Source organism: Geotrypetes seraphini, chromosome 9 (assembly GCF_902459505.1).
Source record: "Geotrypetes seraphini chromosome 9, aGeoSer1.1, whole genome shotgun sequence".
NCBI classification, from domain to species: domain Eukaryota; kingdom Metazoa; phylum Chordata; class Amphibia; order Gymnophiona; family Dermophiidae; genus Geotrypetes; species Geotrypetes seraphini.
The window spans coordinates 188,019,129-188,041,961 of NC_047092.1; the positions used below are offsets into that span (position 1 = coordinate 188,019,129).

The 22,833-nt window shown below is 48.6% G+C and overlaps 1 protein-coding gene across 1 annotated transcript in view; it reads right to left on the bottom strand.

The window, feature by feature from the left end:
• RNPEPL1 (arginyl aminopeptidase like 1) overlaps positions 1 to 22,833 on the bottom strand; it is a 46,262-nt gene that overhangs the window by 18,515 nt on the left and 4,914 nt on the right. Inside the window, exons 2-7 of the mRNA XM_033958308.1 lie at positions 19,144 to 19,284; positions 18,677 to 18,828; positions 18,160 to 18,276; positions 11,130 to 11,365; positions 2,638 to 2,751; positions 2,434 to 2,546 (exon numbers count right to left, since the gene is read on the bottom strand). Of these exons, the coding sequence (XP_033814199.1) occupies positions 2,434 to 2,546; positions 2,638 to 2,751; positions 11,130 to 11,365; positions 18,160 to 18,276; positions 18,677 to 18,828; positions 19,144 to 19,284 (873 nt within the window). The remainder of the gene's footprint in view (positions 1 to 2,433; positions 2,547 to 2,637; positions 2,752 to 11,129; positions 11,366 to 18,159; positions 18,277 to 18,676; positions 18,829 to 19,143; positions 19,285 to 22,833) is intronic.

The window sequence follows — 22,833 nt, forward strand, 5'->3', positions numbered from 1 at the left end:
GGGATTTAGAACGTGACGACTTAGTAAGTCCGCCTGAACATTCTCCACTAGAAAGCTGCATGGGAATGGGGACGACGGGAATCCCGCGGGTTCCCCCTTCAGGTCACGGGGATCCCATGGGGATGCCCCCTAAGGTTGTGGGGATCCTGTGGGGACGCCCCTCATGGTCTCGGGGATCCCACGAGGATCAATACAACTCAAGCCATGAGGCTTGTCTGATTTTCCTACCTGCCCTGCCACGAGGCTCGTCTTCCATTTCCTGCCTGCCCTGCCACAGCACACATAGCCGACCAGAAGTCTTCTCCAATGTCAGCGCTGATGTCGGAGGGAGGGCTTATGGAAGACTTCGGCTATGTCTGCTGCAGCAGGGCAGGCAGGAAATGGAAGACGAGCAGTGAATCAGCTTGACCCTATAAAACATTTTCAAACAGAATTATATTTTATGTATCTTATGCCACTGGCTGGCTGGGGGGTGCTTGAACCCTTCACCAGCGGAATCCGGCCCCCAAAGAGGATCCTGGAATTCTCCCCAAAGGTCCAGGTCCTCATCAAACACCTCATGCTCCTCTGGGAAAAATTCCTCATCCCAAGAGACCCTCGGGCGTTTGGATAAGAGATGAGTAGAGGGGGGCAAAACCACTGCTGTGTGGGGCCGCACCAGGGAAGACGTCAACGGTAAACCCCCCCCCCCCAGATCCCTGGAGGGGACAGGGAACCTCCTGCTGCCAGCACATAAGCTTTACAAAGTGCTAACATAAATTCAGTGGGAAAGACCCCCCGGCAGCCCCCAGGGACTCCCTGCCCCAGCAGGGGACCCTGACATACCTTGCTCCTGTATTTCCGGTGACAGGTGAAAAGCGCGCACAGACAACTGAGTGCAAGGCGGAAGCGCGCCGAAGAAAAACAGTATTTTAAGGGGCTCCGACGGGGGGTGTTGGTGGGGAACCCCCCCACTTTACTTAACAGAGATCGCGCCTGCATTGTGGGGGGTTTGGGGATATTCAAAGCAATTTCACTGTCCCTAAATGGTTACTGTCCCTAAATGGCTCTTTTTCCCTAAAAAAGAGGGAAAAGTTAAGTTTCCAGTAAATGAGGGGGGTTACAACTCCCCAAATCCCCCACAATGCCCGCGCGATCTCTGTTAAGTAAAGTGGGGAGGGTTCCCCACCAACACCCCCCGTCGGAGCCCCTTAAAATACTGTTTTTCTTCGGCACGCTTCCGCCTTGCGCTCAGTTGTCGTCGCGCACTTTTGTCTATGAACCGTATTTCCAGAACAGGGGGAAGGTCACCTGAGGTAACTGAAATGAATGAGAAGGTTCCCACTGAAATTGGACCCGAAACCACCAAAATCAGAGCTCTTGCGGCCTGTTGTGTCTGAAAAACCTGGGACTTTCCTGACGCTGAGGCCGACATGAAAAAGGAATCCCCAGCTGAACTGGTGGTAAGGGAATCATGTTCTCCCTGACCGTCGACAGCATGGGTGTCGGGAGAAGCTGACTTCCGCTGCCGACGAGGCTTCTCCACTGCTCCGGCCTGCACAACGCTTGCACAGGCCGGCCACGAGTACCTCGCGCCAGGAGCACTTTTTCCCTTTAGAGATCTCATTGTGCTAAAAACCGCCCTAGCTGTAAAAAAAAAGGTGCCAGTTAGTTGAGAAAAAAACGGCAGTTATAAAGGGAAATGAGCCCTTTAGACAGGCACACATCAGGATTTTTTTAAAAATGTATTTTTACTTAGTCAGAACAGACTTCATAGCTCTCAAAGCTGGTGGGCTGACCAACCAGGGGGCCAGGCCGCTTGCTGAAGCCCACTACAAAAATATGGGGAGGTGGAGGAAGGGAGCCAGCACGAGACCGCCGGGTTTAACACCCCCGAGGTCGGACAGATCCCCAAACAGAACCCGCCCAAGCTCTATCCGGCACAAAAAGGGGAACCAGGAGTCCACAAACTAAGTTCCAACAGTGCTAAGAGGGGAGCTGAAAAACCTTATCACCTGCTACCGGAGACTGAGGAAAACTGGAGTAGCAACAGGGGCATGCTATACTGACCTCAGTCTCCACCTGTTGGTAGCAGCGAGACATATTACCCCTTGTAAGGCGATACAGAACTGTTGATATGCGCTGTGAATTGTCCTACATTAATTGGCTTTCAGGCACTTGCACTGAATTTCATGAGGTTTGAATCTGGATTTTAAGAACATAAGAATTGCCATACTGGGACAGACCAAAGGTCCAACAAGCCCAGTATCCTGTTTCCATCAGTGGCCATTCCAGGTCTCAAGTTCAAGGCAAGTGGTAACTCAGCTACTGTAGTTATTTCCCTGCCCAAGTGGCCTTAAAATCTATGTTTGGCACTCTAGGCAGTAGAAGGAAAAGTGACGTGCCCAAAGTCATGGGAGAAACGACGATGAGGAGGAACACATTTGGACTCACTCTCAGGAAGCAATCAAAGCGTTTTAGATCACCACAGAGCTGTGACAGGTAATAGACGAAACAATAACCCTTTTCATAAGTGAAGAGGTTCATCAGGTTACTGGGATTCACACCTAGGAGAGAACATAGTGCCATCAGCATATCAGAGTGGAAAGTGTACAGAAACCATTCACAGCAGAAGCAGAGCTCTCGTGGGGGCCATACCTAGCTCCAGTTTCACCTGGAGTTTGCTGACTGGTGTATCATGACCAAGCAGCTTCATCTGGCGATGCAGTGCATCAAGGCGGAAGGCGGTTTCCAGGCATGTGAAAGCAGCACCTACAGCAAAAAGAAACCGATCAGAGACTAAACTTTCTTCTGCTACTTTCTACTATTATGAGTCATCAGGATAATAATTAAGGAAGATAAAGCTGTAGAAACAAATACAAAGTGAAAGTAACTTCCACTATCCAATCACTGATTTATGAGTAGCCAGAGACAGCCTGAGCTTATGCAAAATACGGCACCTTTTCCTTGCTTTGCTAATTTAAGAGAAAATCCTAAATCCTTAATTCTCCCCTTTCTTCTCAAAATCTCTTCCTTTTGCACACACACGAATATTTATTTCAGATATACCCTCCACATGCAGACACTTCAGGATCCTTTGACAAAACAACATTAAGGGCCAGATTCTATAAAGGATGCCTATGTTACATGCCTAAATTGGTACCTACATTAATTACCTAAACAAACTTTACAAGCTCATAATTGTGAAAAAAATTAATTGCCCAATAGGCACCTATCGCATGGCACCTAACTCCTAAATAGGCGTGTTTGAGGGATGGAGACAGAGATAGGCGCCATTAGGTGTGATTCTGAAAAGAACTTAGGCACCTGCAACGTAGGCCAGTAAAACCCTGGCTTACATTACCAGCGCTAAGTTGATTTTTTAAAAAAAGGAGAAATTAGGTTCTTACCTGCTAATTTACTTTCTTTTAGCTTCTCCAGACCAGTAGAGGTTAACTTTACGAATGGGTATATATCTAATCATGACCAGCAGGTGGAGACTGAAAACAAAACTTTGGGACAGTATATCCTAGCCCCTCCTCTCTACTTCCCTCAGTCTGCCGAATAGCCAAGCAGAACCAAGAACTGGAAAACAACAGAGAGAAAAAACAATACTCCGAAAGGAGTAACAAATAACATACCCAAAAATGCTGTTGGAAAATGCAGAGGAGAAATTCCCGAAGGAAGAAGGTCCCCACAGCTCGCCAGCTAAGCCAGCCGAGCCACAGCCGCTGTTCTTCAATTCTCCCCGGCCCTAGAAAAATACTAGAACCCGCAGCAAAAACCAAAAAACTGCCCGCGCAACAGCCCCAACAACAACAACAACAGACAGGGTGGGGACCTCTACTGGTCTGGAGAAGCTAAAAGAAAGTAAATTAGCAGGTAAGAACCTAATTTCTCCTTCTTTAGCACTCTCCAGACCAGTAGAGGTTAACTTTACGAATGGGACGTACCAAAGCAGTCCCTCTCACGGGCGGGACCCCCGAAGGGCCGATACCAGAACACGCTCCCCGAACACCGCGTCCCGACGCGCCTGAACATCTACCCGATAATGCCGAACAAATGAATGCAAGGAGGACCAAACCGCAGCCTTACAAATATCCACCGGAGGCACGAGCGACGACTCAGCCCAAGAAGCCGCCTGACCCCTAGTGGAATGAGCCTTGAGAAACTCCGGAACCGGCTTCTGACTCAGAAGATAAGCGGAAGCAATCATCTCCTTGATCCAGCGCGCAATAGTAGCCTTAGAAGCGCCAGCCCCCCGACGAGGACCCGCCAGAAGCACAAAGAGATGATCGGAGCTCCGAAAATCCCGGGTCCGCTGCACATAAGCATGGAGGACCCGACCGACATCCAACTTGCGCAGCTGTCGTTGCTCAGAAGAACCCTCCCGACTACCCAAGACCGGGAGGACCACCGATTGATTGACATGAAAAGGAGAAACTACCTTCGGGAGAAAGGAAGGAACAGGCCGCAAAACAACCCGCTCCTTCGAAAACTCCAGGAAGGGAGCCCTACAAGAGAAAGCCTGTAGCTCAGACACCCGTCTAGCGGAAGTAATGGCCACCAAAAAGACCGACTTCAGCGTAAGGTCCTTCAACGAACAGCCATCCAACGGCTCGAAAGGAGGGCGCACTAGAACAGAGAGAACCAGATTGAGATCCCAAGAGGGAATCGAGGGCCTTATGGGAGGCCTGATCAACTTGGCCGCCCTAAGAAAGCGAATCACATCAGGAATGGCTGACAAACGCTGACCTGTCACCAGCCCCCGAAAAGCCGACAGGGCCGCCAGATGAACCCGGAGAGAAGACCAGGCCAGGCCCCTATCCAGGCCATCCTGCAAAAACTCTAGAATGTTAGGCAGAGAAGCGCGAAAGGAGACCACTCCCCGCGCTCGGCACCATTCCTCAAAAAGACGCCAAACCCGCACATAAGCCCGAGAGGTAGAAAGCCTCCGGGACCCCAAAAGTGTAGAGATCACCTTGTCGGAATATCCCTTCTTACTCAGGCGGCCCCTTTCAAGAGCCAAGCCGTAAGACAAAAGGGAGACGGGTCGAACATGGGAATGGGACCCTGCGTCAGAAGATCGCACCCGAGAGGCAGAGGAAGAGGATCCGCCACCAGATGCCTCACCAGATCCGCATACCACGGACGACGAGGCCAATCCGGAGCCACCAAGACCACCAGCCCCGGATGGCGAACAATGCGAAGCAGTACTCTGCCCACTAATGGCCAAGGAGGGAACACATACAACAGCCCCTCCGTTGGCCACGGTTGGACCAGAGCATCCAGACCCTCGGCCAGACCGTCCCTGCGACGACTGAAGAAGCGGGGTACTTTGGCGTTGCCACTTGTAGCCATCAGATCCATCAGGGGCTGCCCCCAAGCACGCACTAGCAACTGAAACGCCTCGGCGCCGAGACACCACTCTCCCGGATCCAAGAAGTGACGACTGAGGAAATCCGCCTGAACGTTTTCTACCCCGGCAATGTGAGAGGCCGAGAGGTCCAGAAGATGCGACTCCGCCCAAACCATGAGCCGAGCCGCCTCCTGCGCCACCAGAGTGCTCTTGGTGCCCTCCTGACGATTGACATAAGCCACCGCCGTGGCATTGTCCGACAGGACTCTGACCGACTTGCCCAACAAAAGGGAGTGGAAAGCCAACAGCGCCAGTCGGACCGCCCTGGTCTCCAACACGTTGATCGACCAGGAGGCCTCCTCCGTGGACCAGGTTCCCTGAGCTGAGTGACCCAGGCACTGGGCCCCCCAACCCAGGAGACTCGCATCCGTAAGGAGCACCGTCCACCGCGGAAGATCCAGACCCACCCCCTGAACTAGGTGAGGGGTCCGGAGCCACCAACGCAGACTGCAGCGCGCCAAGCCTCGCAGGGGAACCGGAACATCCATCCCGTGCCTCTGGGGAGACCACCTCCGGAGCAGAGCATACTGGAGAGGACGCATGTGGGCCCGCGCCCACCTCACCACGTCCAGGGACGCCGCCATCGACCCCAGGACCTGGAGGAAATCTCGCGCCCGAGGACACCGGGACGCCAAAAGCAGGCGAATCTGAGACTGCAATTTGCTCACCCGGGCCTCTGGGAGGAAGACCTTCCCCAAGGAGGTGTCGAACAGCACCCCGAGGTACTCCAGACGCTGAGCCGGAACCAACCGACTCTTGGCAAGGTTGACCACCCAGCCCAGCGACCGGAGAAACTCCACCACCCGAGCCGTAACCCGGGAGCTTTCCTGCAACGACTTGGCCCGAATTAACCAGTCGTCTAGGTAGGGGTGTACCAGGATGCCCTCCGACCGCAAGGCTGCCGCGACGACCACCATCACCTTGGTGAACGTCCGGGGAGCCGTGGCCAGCCCAAAGGGAAGCGCACAGAACTGATAGTGCCGACCCAAGATCGCAAAGCGCAGGAAACGCTGATGAGAGGCCCGAATAGGAACATGCAAGTAGGCCTCCGTCAGATCGAGAGAAGTGAGAAACTCCCCCGGCTGAACCGCCAGAATGACCGACCGCAGCGTTTCCATACGGAAAGAGGGAACCTTGAGAGCCCTGTTGACCCCTTTCAAATCGAGGATGGGCCGAAAAGTCCCCTCCTTCTTGGGCACCACAAAGTAAATGGAGTACCTGCCCGTGCCCCACTCCGGGGGGGGCACCGGAACTACTGCCCTGAGATCTAGCAAGCGCTGAAGGGTCTGGCGAAACGCCAGCGTCTTCCCAGGAGTTTGACATGGAGAAGCGAGGAAAAAATCCGGCAGAGAGCGGGCGAACTCCAGGGCATAACCGTCCCGCACCACCTCCAGGACCCACTGATCGGACGTGATCTCGGCCCATTTGGGAAAAAAGTCGCGCAGCCGGGCCCCCACCGGAACCAAGGGGGGCGCCGGCAAGGCGTCATTGTGCAGGACGGGAAGCGGGGGAACCGGCGGAGGGATTCCCTGCCCCCCGACGGGCCCCCCGAAAGGGCTGCATGCGCTGGAAGAACCGACCCCGGGAAAACCCCGGAGACTGGAAAGAAGCAGCCCCACGCCCAGGGCGATACTTGCGAAATTCCCGCAAACGCCCCCGGGCCGCACCACCCCGAGACGCCGGGCGGGCACGGTCCTCCGGCAAACGGGGAACTTTCGAGTCCGACAGAGTCTGAATCAACTTATCCAAGTCCTCTCCAAATAAAAACGACCCCCGAAAGGGAAATTTAGTAAGCTTAGCTTTGGACGCAGCATCCGCCGCCCAAGCGCGCAGCCACAACACACGCCTTGCGGCCACGCCAAAAGCCATGGACTTAGCCGAGATCCGCACCAAGTCATACAGAGCATCCGAGAGGAATGAGGCAGCCATCTCAATCTTCGCTACCTCCTGATCCACCAGAGACCAGTCGTCAGACTCTCGATCCAAGACCCGCTCCGCCCACCGAAACACGGCGCGAGCGACCAGTCCCCCACAAATAGCCGCCTGGACCCCAAAGGCAGAGAGTTGAAAATTTTGCTTAAGGATGGTCTCCAATTTGCGCTCCTCAGAGTCCCGCAAGGCAGAACCGCCCTCAACAGGCACGGTATGCCGCTTGGAAATAGCCGAGACCACCGCATCCACAACTGGCGAAGCTAACGTAGCCCGATCCCCTTCAGGAATGGGATACAGGCGAGCCATGCTGCGGGCCAGCCGAAACGGCGTCTCCGGCGTTTTCCACTGCTCCAGAATAATATCCCGAATAATCTGATGCATAGGAAAAGAGCGGGAAACGGAACGGATCCCTCGTAACAGAGGGTCCCCACACGCGGAGTCTCCGGCGGCGCGTCCTCAAAACGCAAAGCCGAAGAAACCTGTTGAATAAGGTTAGGCAGCTCATCTCTCTGAAAAAGGCGCACCACGGACGCCTCGTCACTGGAGAACGGGAAACCCGACAACCCGCCGCCAGCCTCCGTCCCCTCCAGAGGGTCCTGGAATTCCTCAGAAGAGTCCAGGTCCTCCTCCAGACCGACACGTTCCTCCGACCACAAATCCTCGTCCCACGACACCCGCGGACGCTTGGACAAGAGAGGCGGCGGAGGGGACGTCACGTCAGACGAGAGAGGCAAAGCCGCAGGGAGCGCGGAGGAAACCCCACCCCCCCGAGACCCCTTGGGCGCAACCGGGACCCCCAGCCGCCTGAAAATAGGCTTTACATAATGAAAAGAAAAAATCAGGGGAAAAACCCCCCGAGGGTCCCAAGGGACTCCCTGCCACAGCAGGGGACCCAGCAGAAACCTGCCCCTGCTTAGCCAAAACAGGGGGAAGGTCACCTGAGGTGGAAGACAAAATGGAGGGGCCAGACAGAGAAGATGGCGTCTTTCCCGCCAAAACAGCTCCCTCCATAGCCTGCAGCGGCTGAGAGACCTGAAAAGTCTCAGCCGCTAAAACAGGCAAGCCGGCATCAGCTGTCAAAATATCAGCTGAGAGGGAATCCTCTAAAACCCGACCGTCGGCGGCTCGGGGAATCCCTCCGTGGGCGGACGGAGAAGACCGGGCTTCTCCACCGTTCCCTGCCGACTCGCGAGGCACCATCGGCGGGGAGCTCTGGGCGCCTGCAGCCGCTGCCGACGGAGCTCCTCCACCGCACCGGCCTGAACACCGCTTGCACAGGCCGGCCGCGAGTGCCTCGCGTCTGGAGCACAATGAGCACTTTTTCCCTTTAGAAGTGCTCATTGCTCCATACGCGACCTAGCTGTAAAAAAGTGCCGGTTAGTTGAAAAAATACAGTAAAATACAGTTTTCTTAAAGGGATACAACCCTCCAGACCAGCACTACCTCAGGATTTTTTTTTTTTTTTTACAGAACAGACTCCACAGGCTCTCGAAGCAATATGCCTTGCTTGATTTAGGGGGCAAGGCTTACTGCTGAGGCTCCTCTAAAAAAATATGGGGAGGTGGAGGAAGTGGGGGGAGGGACCCCGCTCGTGACCCGCCGGGTTTGACACCCCCGAGGTCGGACGAACCCCCAAACAGAGTCCGTCCAAGCTCCGTCCGGCTAAAAACAGGGACAATAAACCCCTAAACAAATTCCAACAGCCCTACCAAGGGAGATGGGTACAGATCACTCAACACCTGCTGGAGACTGAAAGAAGACTGAGGGAAGTAGAGAGGAGGGGCTAGGATATACTGTCCCAAAGTTTTGTTTTCAGTCTCCACCTGCTGGTCATGATTAGATATATACCCATTCGTAAAGTTAACCTCTACTGGTCTGGAGAGTGCTAAAGAATATTCTTTATTCATTTTATGTTTAACATCAAGTGCATAGAAAGTAACAACAATTTGACTAATACATCACTTGAAATTTCACAAACATTTTCAATAAATAAAATTTATCCCCTTCCACCTTACTAATATTAAATAATATATATAATATAGTAAATTCTTCCTTCCCTTAATAACAAATAATGAAATCCAAAAACCCACCCGCCTCCCCATTCTTTCAATTATGTTAATCAGGGGAAAATGATATCTATTCATTACAATAATTTATTAATGGCTCCCACATATCCTTAAATTTATTAAAATATCCTTTTTGAACAGCTAATGTTCTTTCCATTTTATATATATGACACACTGACCTCTACCAAAAACTATAATTCAATCTACTCCAAGTTTTCCAATTATGCGTTATTTGTTGAATGGCAACTCTTGTCAGAATCATTAAAAGTTTATTATTATTGGAAGATATTTGGCTCTTTGCTCTCATAGACATGCCAAATAAAACTGTGTCATACGATAATGCCACATGATTCTCTAGCAAACAATTTATTTGGCCCCAAATCGACTTCCAAAAAGCCATAATAAATAGCCAATAAAACAATAGATGATCTAAAGTCCCCGCATCGAGATGACAATGCCAACATCTATTAGACTTAAGCAATCTAATTTTTGTAAATGAACAGGGGTCCAGAATGCTCTATGCAACATGAAAAACACATTTGCCTCATAGATGCAGACATTGTACATTTCATCCTCCAAGACCAAATTCGTGGCCATTGAGATGCAGTAATTTGATGCTTAATCTCAATGCTCCAAATATCTCTAAGTCCAGTTTTTGGGTTTTTATTCATATATCCAGATAATAATTTGTACCACTGTGCGGCCTGGTGCCCCCAGGAAGTCTGCCTGAAAGCATAAGAATTCTAAACTAAATTGATTATTAAGATTTTTCCATTCAGGGAACCCTGCCTGAATAGCCTGCTTCAGTTGCAACCACCTATAACTTTGTTTTTTATCAAGGCCGAATTTATGTTGCAACTGTGAAAAATCAAGCAGTTTACCATTAGATATAACATCATCTAACATAACATCATACCAGCTTTTATCCAATCCTTCCAGACAATCTGAAACCCGCCAATTTGAATCTTGGAGTTCAGCCATATAGTTTGGTTTGTAGATTTTTAAATTGGAATAGGTGTTAAATTATTGACATAGCTGTTGGACTGGCCATGGATTCTTGGGGAGGGGAACTGATTATATTGTTGAAAATGTTATTTCCTGAATGGTACTGCTGTTTGTATTTGCTTCTTACTGCTAGAATAAAAAAAATCATTTAAACATAAATTATTGACATATCGTACAATTTTCCATGTATCTATTAATATTCTGTTTTCTTTATGCACTCTAGGCATTTTGGTACTAAGAACATGGCCAGCGCTAAGTTTTGTGACAGAGGTCAAAAGGCGTGATTCTTTAAATAGCGGCTAAGCATGACTGACAAACGGCCGTTTTCAAGGCACCTAGCGATTTAGTCACTGTTTACAGAATCTGGCCCTACCCGCAATTCAGTTTACGTGAATTGGCCTCTGAAAAATAGTAGAGCTCTGACCTCTGCTCTTGCCCTTAATGTGCTGGCAGTGTAGAATCAGTGTCTCTAAGCAGTTGACTTGTGATTTTTTATGTTACTGGAGTTTATTGTGCTCTTCACATGTTAACAACTTAGAGACATCGATTCTACACTGCCAGCACATTAAGGGCAAGAGCAGAGGTCAGAGCTCTATTATTTTTCAGAGGCCAACTCAGGTAAACTGAATTACAGGTAGGCCCTGACCAGAGCTCTGCAATGCTGTCAGTAAGCATCCTATCATAAATACCCATCCTTCCAAGAAACACTCTACTAGCCAAGGTTGTACCGTAGGTCTCGGTTGTAATGCGACGCTGAGCATAGGTGGCCAGTCCTTCACTCAGCCACATCTCCTCCCAAGTGGCATTAGTGACAGCATTTCCAAACCAGCTGTGGGCAATCTCGTGGATGACATCAATGATAAGGAACTCGTCACTTTCCAGGATGGAGGAGATGATAAAGGTGAGACAAGGATTCTCCATAGCAACGATGGGAAAGGATGGGGGCAAGAAAACAAGGTCGTATCTGAGGGAGCAAGAGGACACCAGTGTTAAACTCCAATACAAAAAGAAGCTATCTGCTAATATCTCTCTCCTAGTGGGCTTGACGGACCTTAGAGAAATGCAATTTAAAATCTTACACAGGGCATATATCTCATAAGTTCGGGGGAGGGTTATGGGTCTGTGGGATGATGCCACCTGCTCCCATTGCCTGAAGTCCCCGGGACCTTGGTTCATATGTTTTTGGAATGCCCTCATGTAGCGGTTTGGCTCCAAGTTCTACCTTTCATTGATGGGTTGGTGGGGCGGCAGGTACTGAGGGATTATGGTTTGTTGTTGTTGTTGGGGGATCAGAGGGAACTTCTCCGGGGGGGGGGGGGGGGCCTTTGCCCTCCCACATCAGAAGTTTTTATACACTGTGCTCCTGCTGGTAAAAAAGCTCATGCTACAGCACTGGGTGGATTCGACCCCTGCCTCTTTCCCGCAGTGGTTACAGAGGATGACAGAGATCACCTCTTATGAGATTCGCACCTACCAATCTGCCCTCTCCAGTGACAAACGACTTTATGTTTCACTGTGGAGGGGCCTTTCAGACAGCGGCTGAGATGGCTGTTTCCTCTGCCTCGCTATGATTTTTGTTTTTTATTCCATTGGCTCTTTGGGGCTTCTGCAGTCTCCCTACTCGCAAGCCGATGTGAATGGGCGGGTGTCTGTTTGGGGTGTTTCTCGGGCTTGTTTGGGGTCTACGTGGTGTGATTCTTATGGTATGTATGGAGAGTGTTTTCCCCTATAACAGCCTCTGGAAGAGCGTTTCAGCTTTCTACCACTCTCTGGGTGAAGAAGAACTTCCTTACGTTTGTACGGAATCTACCCCCTTTTAACTTTAGAGAGTGCCCTCTCGTTCTCTCTACCTTGGAGAGGGTGAACAACCTGTCCTTATCCCTTCAGTATCTTGAATGTTTCAATCATGTCACCTCTCAATCTCCTCTGTTCGAGGGAGAAGAGGCCCAGTTTCTCTAATCTTTCGCTGTACAGCAGCTCTTCCAACCCTTAACCATATTCGTCGAGTAATACCGTGTCCTTCTTCATGTACACAGTACTCCATGTGAGGGCGCACCATGGCCCAGTACAGTGGCACGATAACCTTCTCTGATCTGTTCGTGATCCCCTTCTTTATCATTCCTAGCATTCTGTTTGCCCTTTTTGCCGCCGCCGCACATTGTGTGGACGGCTTCATTGACTTGTCGATCAGAACTCCCAAGTCTCTTTCCTGGGAGGTCTCTCCAAGTACCGCCCTGGACATCCTGTATTTGTGCATGAGATTTTTGTTACCGACATGCATCACTTTACACTTATCCATGTTGAACCTCATCTGCCATGTTGATGCCCATTCCTCGAGCTTGATTATGTCACGTTACATATCTTCGCAATCCCCCTGCGTCTTTACTACTCTGAATAACTTTATATCGTCCACAAATTTAATCACCTCGCTCGTCGTACCTATGTCAACATCGTTTATAAAGATGTTAAATAGCACGGGTCCAAGCACCGAGTCCTATAGCACCCCACTGGTGACGCTCTTCCAGTCCGAGTATTGTCCATTTACCCCCACTCTCTGTTTCCTATGCTCCAGCCAGTTTTTAATCCACGTGAGTATTTCACCCTTGCAATTTTCCGAAGTAGTCGTTCATGGGGAACCTTGTCGATCGCTAAGTTTTATGACTAGAAATAATTTTATGACTAGAAATCCATGGAGGGAGCCGGGACTTCATAAAACTATCCCCATTGGTCTCTTCAAACATCGGCACCGTGACCATAGAAGGCCGAGTAGGTGCAGCAGTACGTTCCACCGAGGGCGACCTCGAAGAAGAGGTCCACCGTATGGTGGAAGCAAGCTTGGAGGATTTGGAGGGTGGTCTCGTCGAAGCCGGCGGGACTACACTCACCGCCTGGATGGCCAGAGACTCCGAAGAAGGCTTCTTTGGTGGCTGAACTGAACCTGAAGGAGGAAAAGGAGACTTACCCGGAGCCGAGGTCTTCGAGATCGAGACCGTCGAGGTCGAGGGAGATTTGCCCAGGGCTGAGGTCTTCGAGGCTGACGTCGAGACCGGGGTCAAAGCAGGAGCAGCCTCCATGGCGAAGAGCTCCGCAATCCTGGCCCCACGACGGCGAAGAGCCCGAGGCTGGAGAGTAGCACAACGAGGACAGGAGTCTGTCGGATGATCCGCACCCAGACAAAGAATACACCAGTGGTGCGGGTCAGTGAAGGAAATAACCCGACCGAACTGGGAGTACTTCTTAAACCCGGTAAGAGGCCGACACATAAGAGTGGTAGACGGCCGCGGCCACCAAGAAAAAACAAAACAAAAAAACACGAACGAAGCAGAAATCAAGACACAAACCGCACAGCGACTCCCGAAATAAAATAAAGAAGCCGCGGTGCTAGAAAGGCACTTAGAGAACGCAGAGAAGAGAGACAGGGCTTTCTGGCTCCGCGGAAAACTAAGAACTGAAGACCACGAGGAGGGGATGCGCCCTCTAGTGGAGCAGGAAGGCACACGCATGCGTGGGCAGCACTACAAACTTTGAGATCTTCAATCAATGTTTGCTTGAAAAGCTGTCCGCGACGGGGCTCCGTGGATGACGTCACCCACATGTAGAGAATATGCTGCCTGATTGTTTTGGGATAATCCAGATATACAATGTCGACCAGAGGACTTTAATGGGACTCTTTATGAATAACAAGCTAGAACTAGTCCTGCAGTCTATGATTGTATGTAGCTTCTCCAACGATAGAGCTTTACAAAATAAAATGATTACACCCACTTTACAAGAAATTGAAGGACTTCCATGTAATCCTTAACCCATCAAGATCTCAATTTACTATGTATCAACATGAATTTCTTGTAGCATAGCCACTGAAGCTTGGAGTCTATTCAAGCTTTGAAGGATTGTCTCTCTCTTCATTATGGAGGAGATGCTCCCCACATTCCAAGTAAACACCTTATGAGACATTACATGGACAGTGAAAAGAACTATTAAGGTATCAGGTAAAGTGGTACATCTCATATAAGGGTTGTCCCAGCCTCCAACCCACATCAGATATCACAATAAAGAAGAAGCAACAGTGTCTGAGATTACAGAAACCATTAAATCCTGTGCTTTCGATCATTTCCCAGTTAAGATGCCCCCAACTCCCCATTATCCCAAAGTTCCCCATCTACCACACCACTCATCCTCCCCTAAACAACCAAATCACATCTTTCCTTGTTAAACTGCCAATCTATTGGTTAGAGTGAGAAATAAATGACAGTCTGGGAGGGAATTCTGAATCAATGATTATGTTATTATCCCAGTAAAAACACCAGTTGATTGCGGGTGTTTGAGGTTCACCCCCCCCCCATATTAGAGTGATATCAATGTGATTGGTTTCATTAAATTTAACTCAGATTGGCGACTGGTGGTCAAAGATGACAGAGTTGTAGAAACTGCAAGACTTCCTGATATTTGGTAAAAATCTGAGGTTGCCCTGATGAGTAAGTCTTAATTTTGCCGGATACCGCAATGCGAATGGAATCTTTGCTTGAATCAGCTGAGAGCACAAAGGAGCAAACTCTTTGCGCAAGGAAGTAACTTTACTAGAATAATCTTGAAAGCACAAAACATTGTGGGTCTGATATTCAAGAGGCCTGCTTGACCGAAGGGAAACAGTGACCATAACGTGCCGGGCAAAATGGTAGAAACAATTATAAAAAATAAAATTGTGGAACACGTAGACAAACATGATTTAATGAGACAGAGTCAGCATGGGTTCAGCCAAGGGAAATCTTGCCTCACAAATTTGCTTGACTTCTTTGAAGGTGTGAATAAACATGTGGATAAAGGTGAGCTGGTTGATATAGTGTATCTAGATTTTCAGAAAGATTTTGATAAAGCTCCTCATGAAAGGCTCCTGAGAAAATTAAAGTGTCATGGGATAGGTGGCAAAGTTCAGTTGTGGATTAGGAATTGGTTATTGGATAGAAAACAAAGGGTAGGGTTAAATGGTCATTTTTCTCAATGGAGGAGAATAAACAGAGGAGTGCCACAGGGGTCTGTACTAGGACCAATGTTATTTAACTTATTTATAAATGATGTGGAAATTGGAACGACGAGTGAGGTGATTAAATTTGCAGATGACACTAAACAGTTCAAAGTTACGTTTAAATATATTTATTAAAAGTAAAAGTGAGCGCAAAGTGAACAAAATAGAACATTTTTCTTTTGTATCTGCACATTATATTCCCCACCCTCCCTCAATGCAAAGCCCAGTTTGTGAGCACTAAAAACCGTCAAAAATCAAGGTCACACATTCAAAAGTCTACTCCAGGCATGAGTGAGATCCATCCAGAAGTGTTCCCAAATTGCCTAGAAGCGACGTGTTCAAAGTTGTTAAAATGCATGTGTATTGTGAAAATTTGCAGGTGAACCTTAGGAAATTGGAAGAATGTGCGTCCAAATGGCAGATGAAATTTAATGTGGACAAATGCAAAGTGATGCACATTGGGAAGAATAATCTGAATTACACTTAGCAGATGCTAGGGTCCACCTTGGGGGTTAGCGCCCAAGAAAAGGAACTGGGTATCATCGCAGACAATATGATGATACTTTTTGCCCAATGTGCGGCGGCAGCCAAAAAAGCAAACAGGATGCTAGGAATTATTAAAAAAGGGATGGTTAACAAGCCTAAGAATGTTATAATGCCCCTGTATCACTTCATGGTGTGACCTCATCTGGAGTACTGTGTTCAAATTCTGGTCTCCTTATCTCAAGAAAGAAATAGTGGCGCTAGAAAAGGTTCAAAGAAAAGCAACCAAGATGGTAAAGGAGATGAACTCCTCTTATATGAAAAAAGACCAAAACGGTTAGGGCTCTTTAGCTTAGAAAAGAGACGGCTGAGGGGAGATAAGATTGAAGTCTACAAAATCCTGAGTGGAGTAGAACGGGTACAAGTGGATCTATTTTTCATTCCGTCAAAAATTACAAAGACTAGGGGACATTCGATGAAGTTACAGGGAAATACTTTTAAAACAAATAGGAGGAAATTTTTTTTCACTCAGAGAATAGTTAAGCACATTGCTAGAGGATGTAGTAAGAGCAGATAGTATAGCTGGTTTTAAGAAAGGTTTGGACAAGTTCCTGGAGGAAAAGTCCATAGTCTGTTATTGAGAAAGACATGGGGGAAGCCACTGCTTGTCCTGGATCGGTAGCATGGAATATTGCTACTCCTTGGGTTTTGGCCAGGTTCTGGTGACCTGGATTGTCCACCATGAGAACGGGCTACTGGGCTTGATGGCCATTGGTCTGACCCAGTAAGGCTATTCTTATGTTCTTGTGAGCATAATTAAAGAGCAGAAAAATCATGGCCCGCGGTCTACGATTTTTATCCTTATGAACTCCAATCTTATGCTCCCATTCAATGAAAAGAGGTCCCAGCTCTGAGGATAAGGCCAAAGATTGTGCTAACCAGGTCTTTAGAACACCACGCAAGTCGCGTTCGGGCAAATTCTCTGGGAGGTCAATTAATCTTTGAGATGCTGGCACAATTTGCTGAGTCACCAATTTTCACCGGCAATATGCTCCATGTCAGTTTCCAATGTGTAGTTCTTTGAGCAATGGTGGTCACATCGTGATTCAATGTTGCAAAGCGTTCCCCTATATCTGTTACTTTGTCAAGTACTGGCTGTAATTTGCAGTCTAGGGATGCCTCTAATACCACTGAGATTTCAGCTGTTATTTTGGCCGTCTATGCAACTCCCGCCATAGGAGAAGGCGGCCCTGCAGGATCCACCATTTTACTTTCACTGCCTCTGATCCGATCTCATTCCTTTCTCTGAATTTTCATGATCATAAAAGCGCTACTAAACATAAAACCAGAACTATGAGAAGATTGTCCAAGAACTCCTGGAGTTGAAGGAATTAAAGGGTCGAAAAGGTAGAGAGAGAGAAAAGCCAAGCTAACTAGCAGCTGCTCAGCAGCACAGGGTCATGTGACAACCCCCCATCACCCCCGGTTTGAACTTTATTCTAATAGAATATTCAAAGCCAATGATGTTCAGTAAAGAGGAGCATAATGTGATCAGAATGCTTACGGTTAAGGATGAACCGAACAAGTTGCATTGTTTTCAAAAATGACAAGGGAATCCATTATGTAAGCTGGAGACCCAGCATATGCAAATTTACCGCATAAATATTCTTTGTGAACATCCTGAAAACCCACTTGCTGTTTGGGAAGTCATACCCAAAAAGATAACCTTCAATGTCCATTCTGGGATATTATGTTTACTGAGAGCAAAGCTGATATGGGTTTTGGTCAGATTGCACATATGACAACATAGAAGGATCAACATATTCTTGATGTTATTTTTTTTAAGGGCTCTTGGCAGTAAGAGGGGTAAGCAGGATCCCCAGACTGTGTAGATCAGTGGTCTCAAACTTGCGGCCCCCCAGATACTATTTATCATAATCACAAAAGTAAAATAAAACCGTTTCTTGATCATATATCTCTTTAGCTATAAATTACAATATTATTAAAAGGAAAGACTTACAAACTATAAAGAGTTTTACCTCATGCAAAATTGTCATTTCTTTAATAAGACATTAACTATTTTTTTCTAGGCCCTCCAAGTACCTACAAATCCAAAATGTGGCCCTGCAAAGGGTTTGAGATTGAGATACATTGCAGTGATGATCATTTCTCCCCTCCTGCCCAATACGTACTTCTCCCTCTTCCTAATCCATTCCTGTCCTACTTTCACCCCCTGCAGGGATTCAACTCACCTTCCCCATATATAGGGACCGTAAAGACTCTCTGCAGCACACAGCCAGCGTTCCACCAACCCATCCAGCTTGCTGGTGGCTGTTGATAGCAGACACGGTTCTGCCCAAACCCTGCTCCTGTCAATCACAAACATATAATCACAAAAACTCAGTAAACTTCTACTAGAAAAGACAAATAAGACCCTGAGTGGAGGGTTCCTCATACCTCAATCCCTCCTTTTCTTCTTTTGACTTATAATAAAGAACTACCTGGATCACCTCCTGAGTGCCAGGATTAATGTAGATCTACCTGTGCTGTATTTATTTTCATTTTCAAAATATATAACCCACACCTTCCAATGTTCTGGGTGAGGAACAAAATTGACATCAATAATTTAAAATAAAGATACCATATAATAAAATAATACATAATATGAAAAAAGAAGAAGGTAAGAGCCCTTACATACAACAAAACTACATGGTGGTGCATATGCCCAGAGGAAATGGATAAAAGGGCATTAGTGATCTACCATCTTACCGGGGACCAATATCAGCTGGTATGATGTCCCCTGCAACCAGAGCCACCAGGTATGCAGGGACTGGGTACTCCATGTAGAACTGGTAAACACCCTCCTCTTCTTGGTAACTGCTGCGGGTTGCACTCATCAGAACTTGGATGCCAGCAGGTGCCTGAAACCAATTGCAACACAGGCATGAGCCAACTAAAAATTCTTGTCTCAGGGTTGGGGTGAGGAATCAGGTAAATTTCATTGCCAGGAAAGAGGCTTCAGGGAAAAAAATGGATTCATGTACAACTCATTCCTGGGGGAGGGGAAAGTAGTCAGGTAAAGCTCTTCATTGGAGGAGGGAAGCTTCAGGAAAAGGAAAGGTACAGCTCCTCTCCTCATCCCCTCCAAACAAACCTCTTCACCCTAAAACAGATAACAGTCATGAAGGGGATCGTTGATTAAAGCTCTTCTACTTGGAGATCTTCAGGTTTCTTACCTTAACAGTAGCTGAATAAGTACATTTCACAGCAGGCGTGTCGAAGCAGGGGAAGAAAGAACGGTTGCACACAGAGTGGCCCTGAGTAAAGACAAATAGCTTGGAGTTGCCATACGTGAGTTCTGGGTCCAGCCACCAAACCTACAGAGACATCCAATGGATAAACAAGTTACAAGAGTCAAGTGATAAAGGGGAAGGAAATAGATTATAGTTTATTTGAAATTTGCTATACCACCTTAACTAACTAAAATTATAGAGACTAGGAGACACTTAATGAAACCATATGAAAATACCTTTAAAACAAATAGGAGGAAATATTTTTTCACTAAACAAATAGTTAAATTTGTATTTATACAATTCTGGAGGCCGCGCCTTCAAAAAGATATAAACTGGATGGAGTTGGTCCAGAGGAAGGCAACTAAAATGGTTGGTGGTCTACGTCATAAGGTGTAGGAGGCAGACTTAAAGATCTCAATATGTATACTTTAGAGCAGTGTTCTTCAACTGCCGGTCCACAAAAATTTCCTGCCAGTCTGTGTGCGCTAAAGCTTTATAAATTTTTTAAAAATTTTTAAATAATCGTTTGTCTGGTGGTTTTGTCTTTAAAGTGTATCAAATTACAGCATTCAACTTGGTTTCTCTGAAATGGTTAACTGTGCGGCCTCCAAGGCAGCAGAAGTGGGCGGGCTGGTTGGTCAGGGCAGCTGGCTCTATCGGTTCAGATGCAGGGAAGAAAGATGCAGCTTTTGACCCGGGCTCCTCTTTCCTTTGCCTGCCTGCATCTTGGGAAGGCAGAGGGAGCCCCTGCCCATTTCATTTTCCACCCCGTGCTAAACCCCGATGGTCCTCACTGTTAAGAGTCAACCTCCGGTTCCAATGGGGCAGGTACAGGTGCATCGTACGCTGTTGCACCTGCCCAGGTGAGATTCTCTACTTTGGTGCTGATATGGTGGATAAGTTGATAAAGCCATATTTTTTGGATGGTCATATCTTCAGCTTCACTTGACTGTAAAAACTCATATTGCAAATCTTGGAAGTACCTCATGGTACATGTCTGCTGGTAAAGTTGTACTCTCAGCTGACTTACCTACCAAAACAGTACGGAGCCAAACTTTGCCAAAAGTTTTGATTCGTTCAATCAGGAATAAGGCACAATTGGTCAAAGACTGGCTGTTAGAAACTCATCTGAATATTCTACTTCTAACTGAAACATAGTTAATCTCTTATCAGTATATCATCACAGGTGATATACTACCTTCAGACTACAAAATTATCCCTTTATCAAGAATAAAAAAAAAAGAGGAGGTGGCTTAACAATAATTCTCCGAGACCACTTAAAGTTCCAAGTGTTAGAATCCAAACTGACTACTGACCTGGAAATTCTCACCTGTAAAATATCTAAAGCGGATTGCAAAGGTTTCTCGAGGCAAGACAAGTTGATCTTGGCATCTGTCCTCGTCGGATTCCTCGCCTCTTCCATCAAGGCACGTGTCTCCTTCGAGCCGACCACGGTCGAGGCGCCTTGCAAAGCGTCCGCGGGACTCCCCCCCCCCGAGGTGGAGCAGGTCCCCGGGTCCTCACACTACTGGCTCCATTAAGACCTCGGACTTTACTCTGTCCAACCCGAGTCTGTTGAGGTCGCCGGTCCGGTTGGATTCCCCAATCTGGGAGGAGCCTACCTCGGGGGACCCGGGCTCGTTTTCCCGAGGTTTGTCTTCGGGCCGAGGTTCTCCGGGGCACCGTCTCCAGACCTCGACGGTCCATGCCTCGCAGTCCTCCCCTCCGGAGACTGCGAGGCGCAAGCTCTCGACGCCCCCTCGTTCCTTCAGCGGGGCTTCCTCGGCGTCCATGCAGGTGGATACGGATGTTCCTCTGCAGTATTCTAGGGAGGCTTCCCCCTCCTTTTCGAAGGCCCTGCGGTCTCGTTCCACCACTCCACCGGGAGAGCGCTCTGAGAGCGGGCCCTCTTTCTTCACTCGATTTGTGCAGGATATGGGGAATGCCTTGCACCTGGACCTCCAGTCAGATTTCAGGTATACTAAGGAGTATTTGGAGGAGATGGAGCTTCCATATCCTTCTAGGGAATCCTTATGGCTGCCTCTGAATCCGGTGTTGCAGCAGACTTTCTTTCGCAATTTGGAGACACCCTACGCTATTCCGGCTATCCCCTCCATAATGGAGTCTCCATACCGGACGGTGCCTTGCAAAGGGTTTGGTAGTGGAGTCTACCCTTAAAAAGTCTCACCCGTCCAAGGTCTATGCCGCTGTCCCGCCAGGCCGGGAGGGCAGGACGATGGACAAGTTCGGGAGGCGTCTATCAGAACTCCATGATGGCGAACCGAGTCCTGAATTATAACTTTACTTTTACTTCTTATCTCAACTGGTGCATCAAGTCCCTACCTTTTTTGTGGACGATCTGCCTTCTGCGTGCCGTGCGGAGTTCTGCCGGCTTGTGGATACACTGTCGCAGCTTAGGTTGTATATGTTCCAGGTCTCCTATGATGCCTTTGAGCTGTCGTCTAGGGTCTCGGCCTTTGCGGTGGTGACGTGACGACTGGCGTGGCTCCGCATTGTCGATATGGACCCGAACCTGCAGGACAGATTGGCCAATCTCCCATGCTTGGGCAATGAATTGTTCGATGATTCCATCGAGGCTGCTACGAAACACCTCTCCGAACACGAACGCTCTTTTGCTTCCCTGGTCCGGGCTAAGGCCAAACCCGCACCACCCAAGACCTACCGGCTGCCTCCCCGGCGGTATCCCCAGAAGTCCACGCCAGCATTTTCTCGCCCTCTGCCCCGACGTCCACAGCAACAGAGGGCTCCTCCTAAGCCCCAGACCCCTGTGGTGCCTAAGCAGCAGCCATCCTTTTGACTGGCCCGGAGGGAGGGGGTTGGCCCCTTCCGCATCGGGGGTTCCTCCTCTACCCATCGGGGGTCATCTCCGTGCCTTTTACCAGCGCTGGGCGGAGATCAATACGGACACATGGGTCCTCTCCGTCATTCAGAAGGGGTACTCCCTCAACTTCCGGGCTTTGCCTCCAGACAGACCTCCCAGAGAGTCTCTTTCCGACAGGTCGCAACTTCCTTTGCTTCTTTTAGAAGCGCGGGCCCTCCTCCTGCTGGCTGTGGAAGAGGTTCCCCCTTGCCAACGGGGCTGCGGGGTTTACTCTCGGTACTTCCCGGTACCCAAAAAGACTGGGGACCTTCGTCCCATTCTGGATCTGCGGATACTGAACAAGTTCCTGGTTCGGGAGAAGTTCTGCATGCTTTCGCTTCCCATTTTGTATCTCTTGATGGACGAGGGGGACTGGTTGTGTTCCCTGGACCTAAAAGAAGCCTACACTCACATCCCGATTCATCTGGCTTCTCGGCGGTTTCTCCGCTTTCAATTGAGGAGCCTCCACTTGCAGTATCGAGTCCTTCCATTAGGGCTCGTTTCGCCTCCACAGGTCTTCACGAAGTGCCTCGTGGTGGTCGCGACGGCCTTGCAGTTGCAGGGCCTTCAGGTTTTCCCGTACCTCGTCGATTGGCTTATCAAAGCCCCATCGAGGGAGAGGGTTATTTCAGCAACCCGTCAGACTATTATCTTCCTTCAGCGGCTGGGGTTCGAGATCAACTTTCCCAAGTCTCAGTTGTGCCCCTCTCAATCCCTGCAGTTTATAAGGGCTGAGCTCGACATGGTTCGCC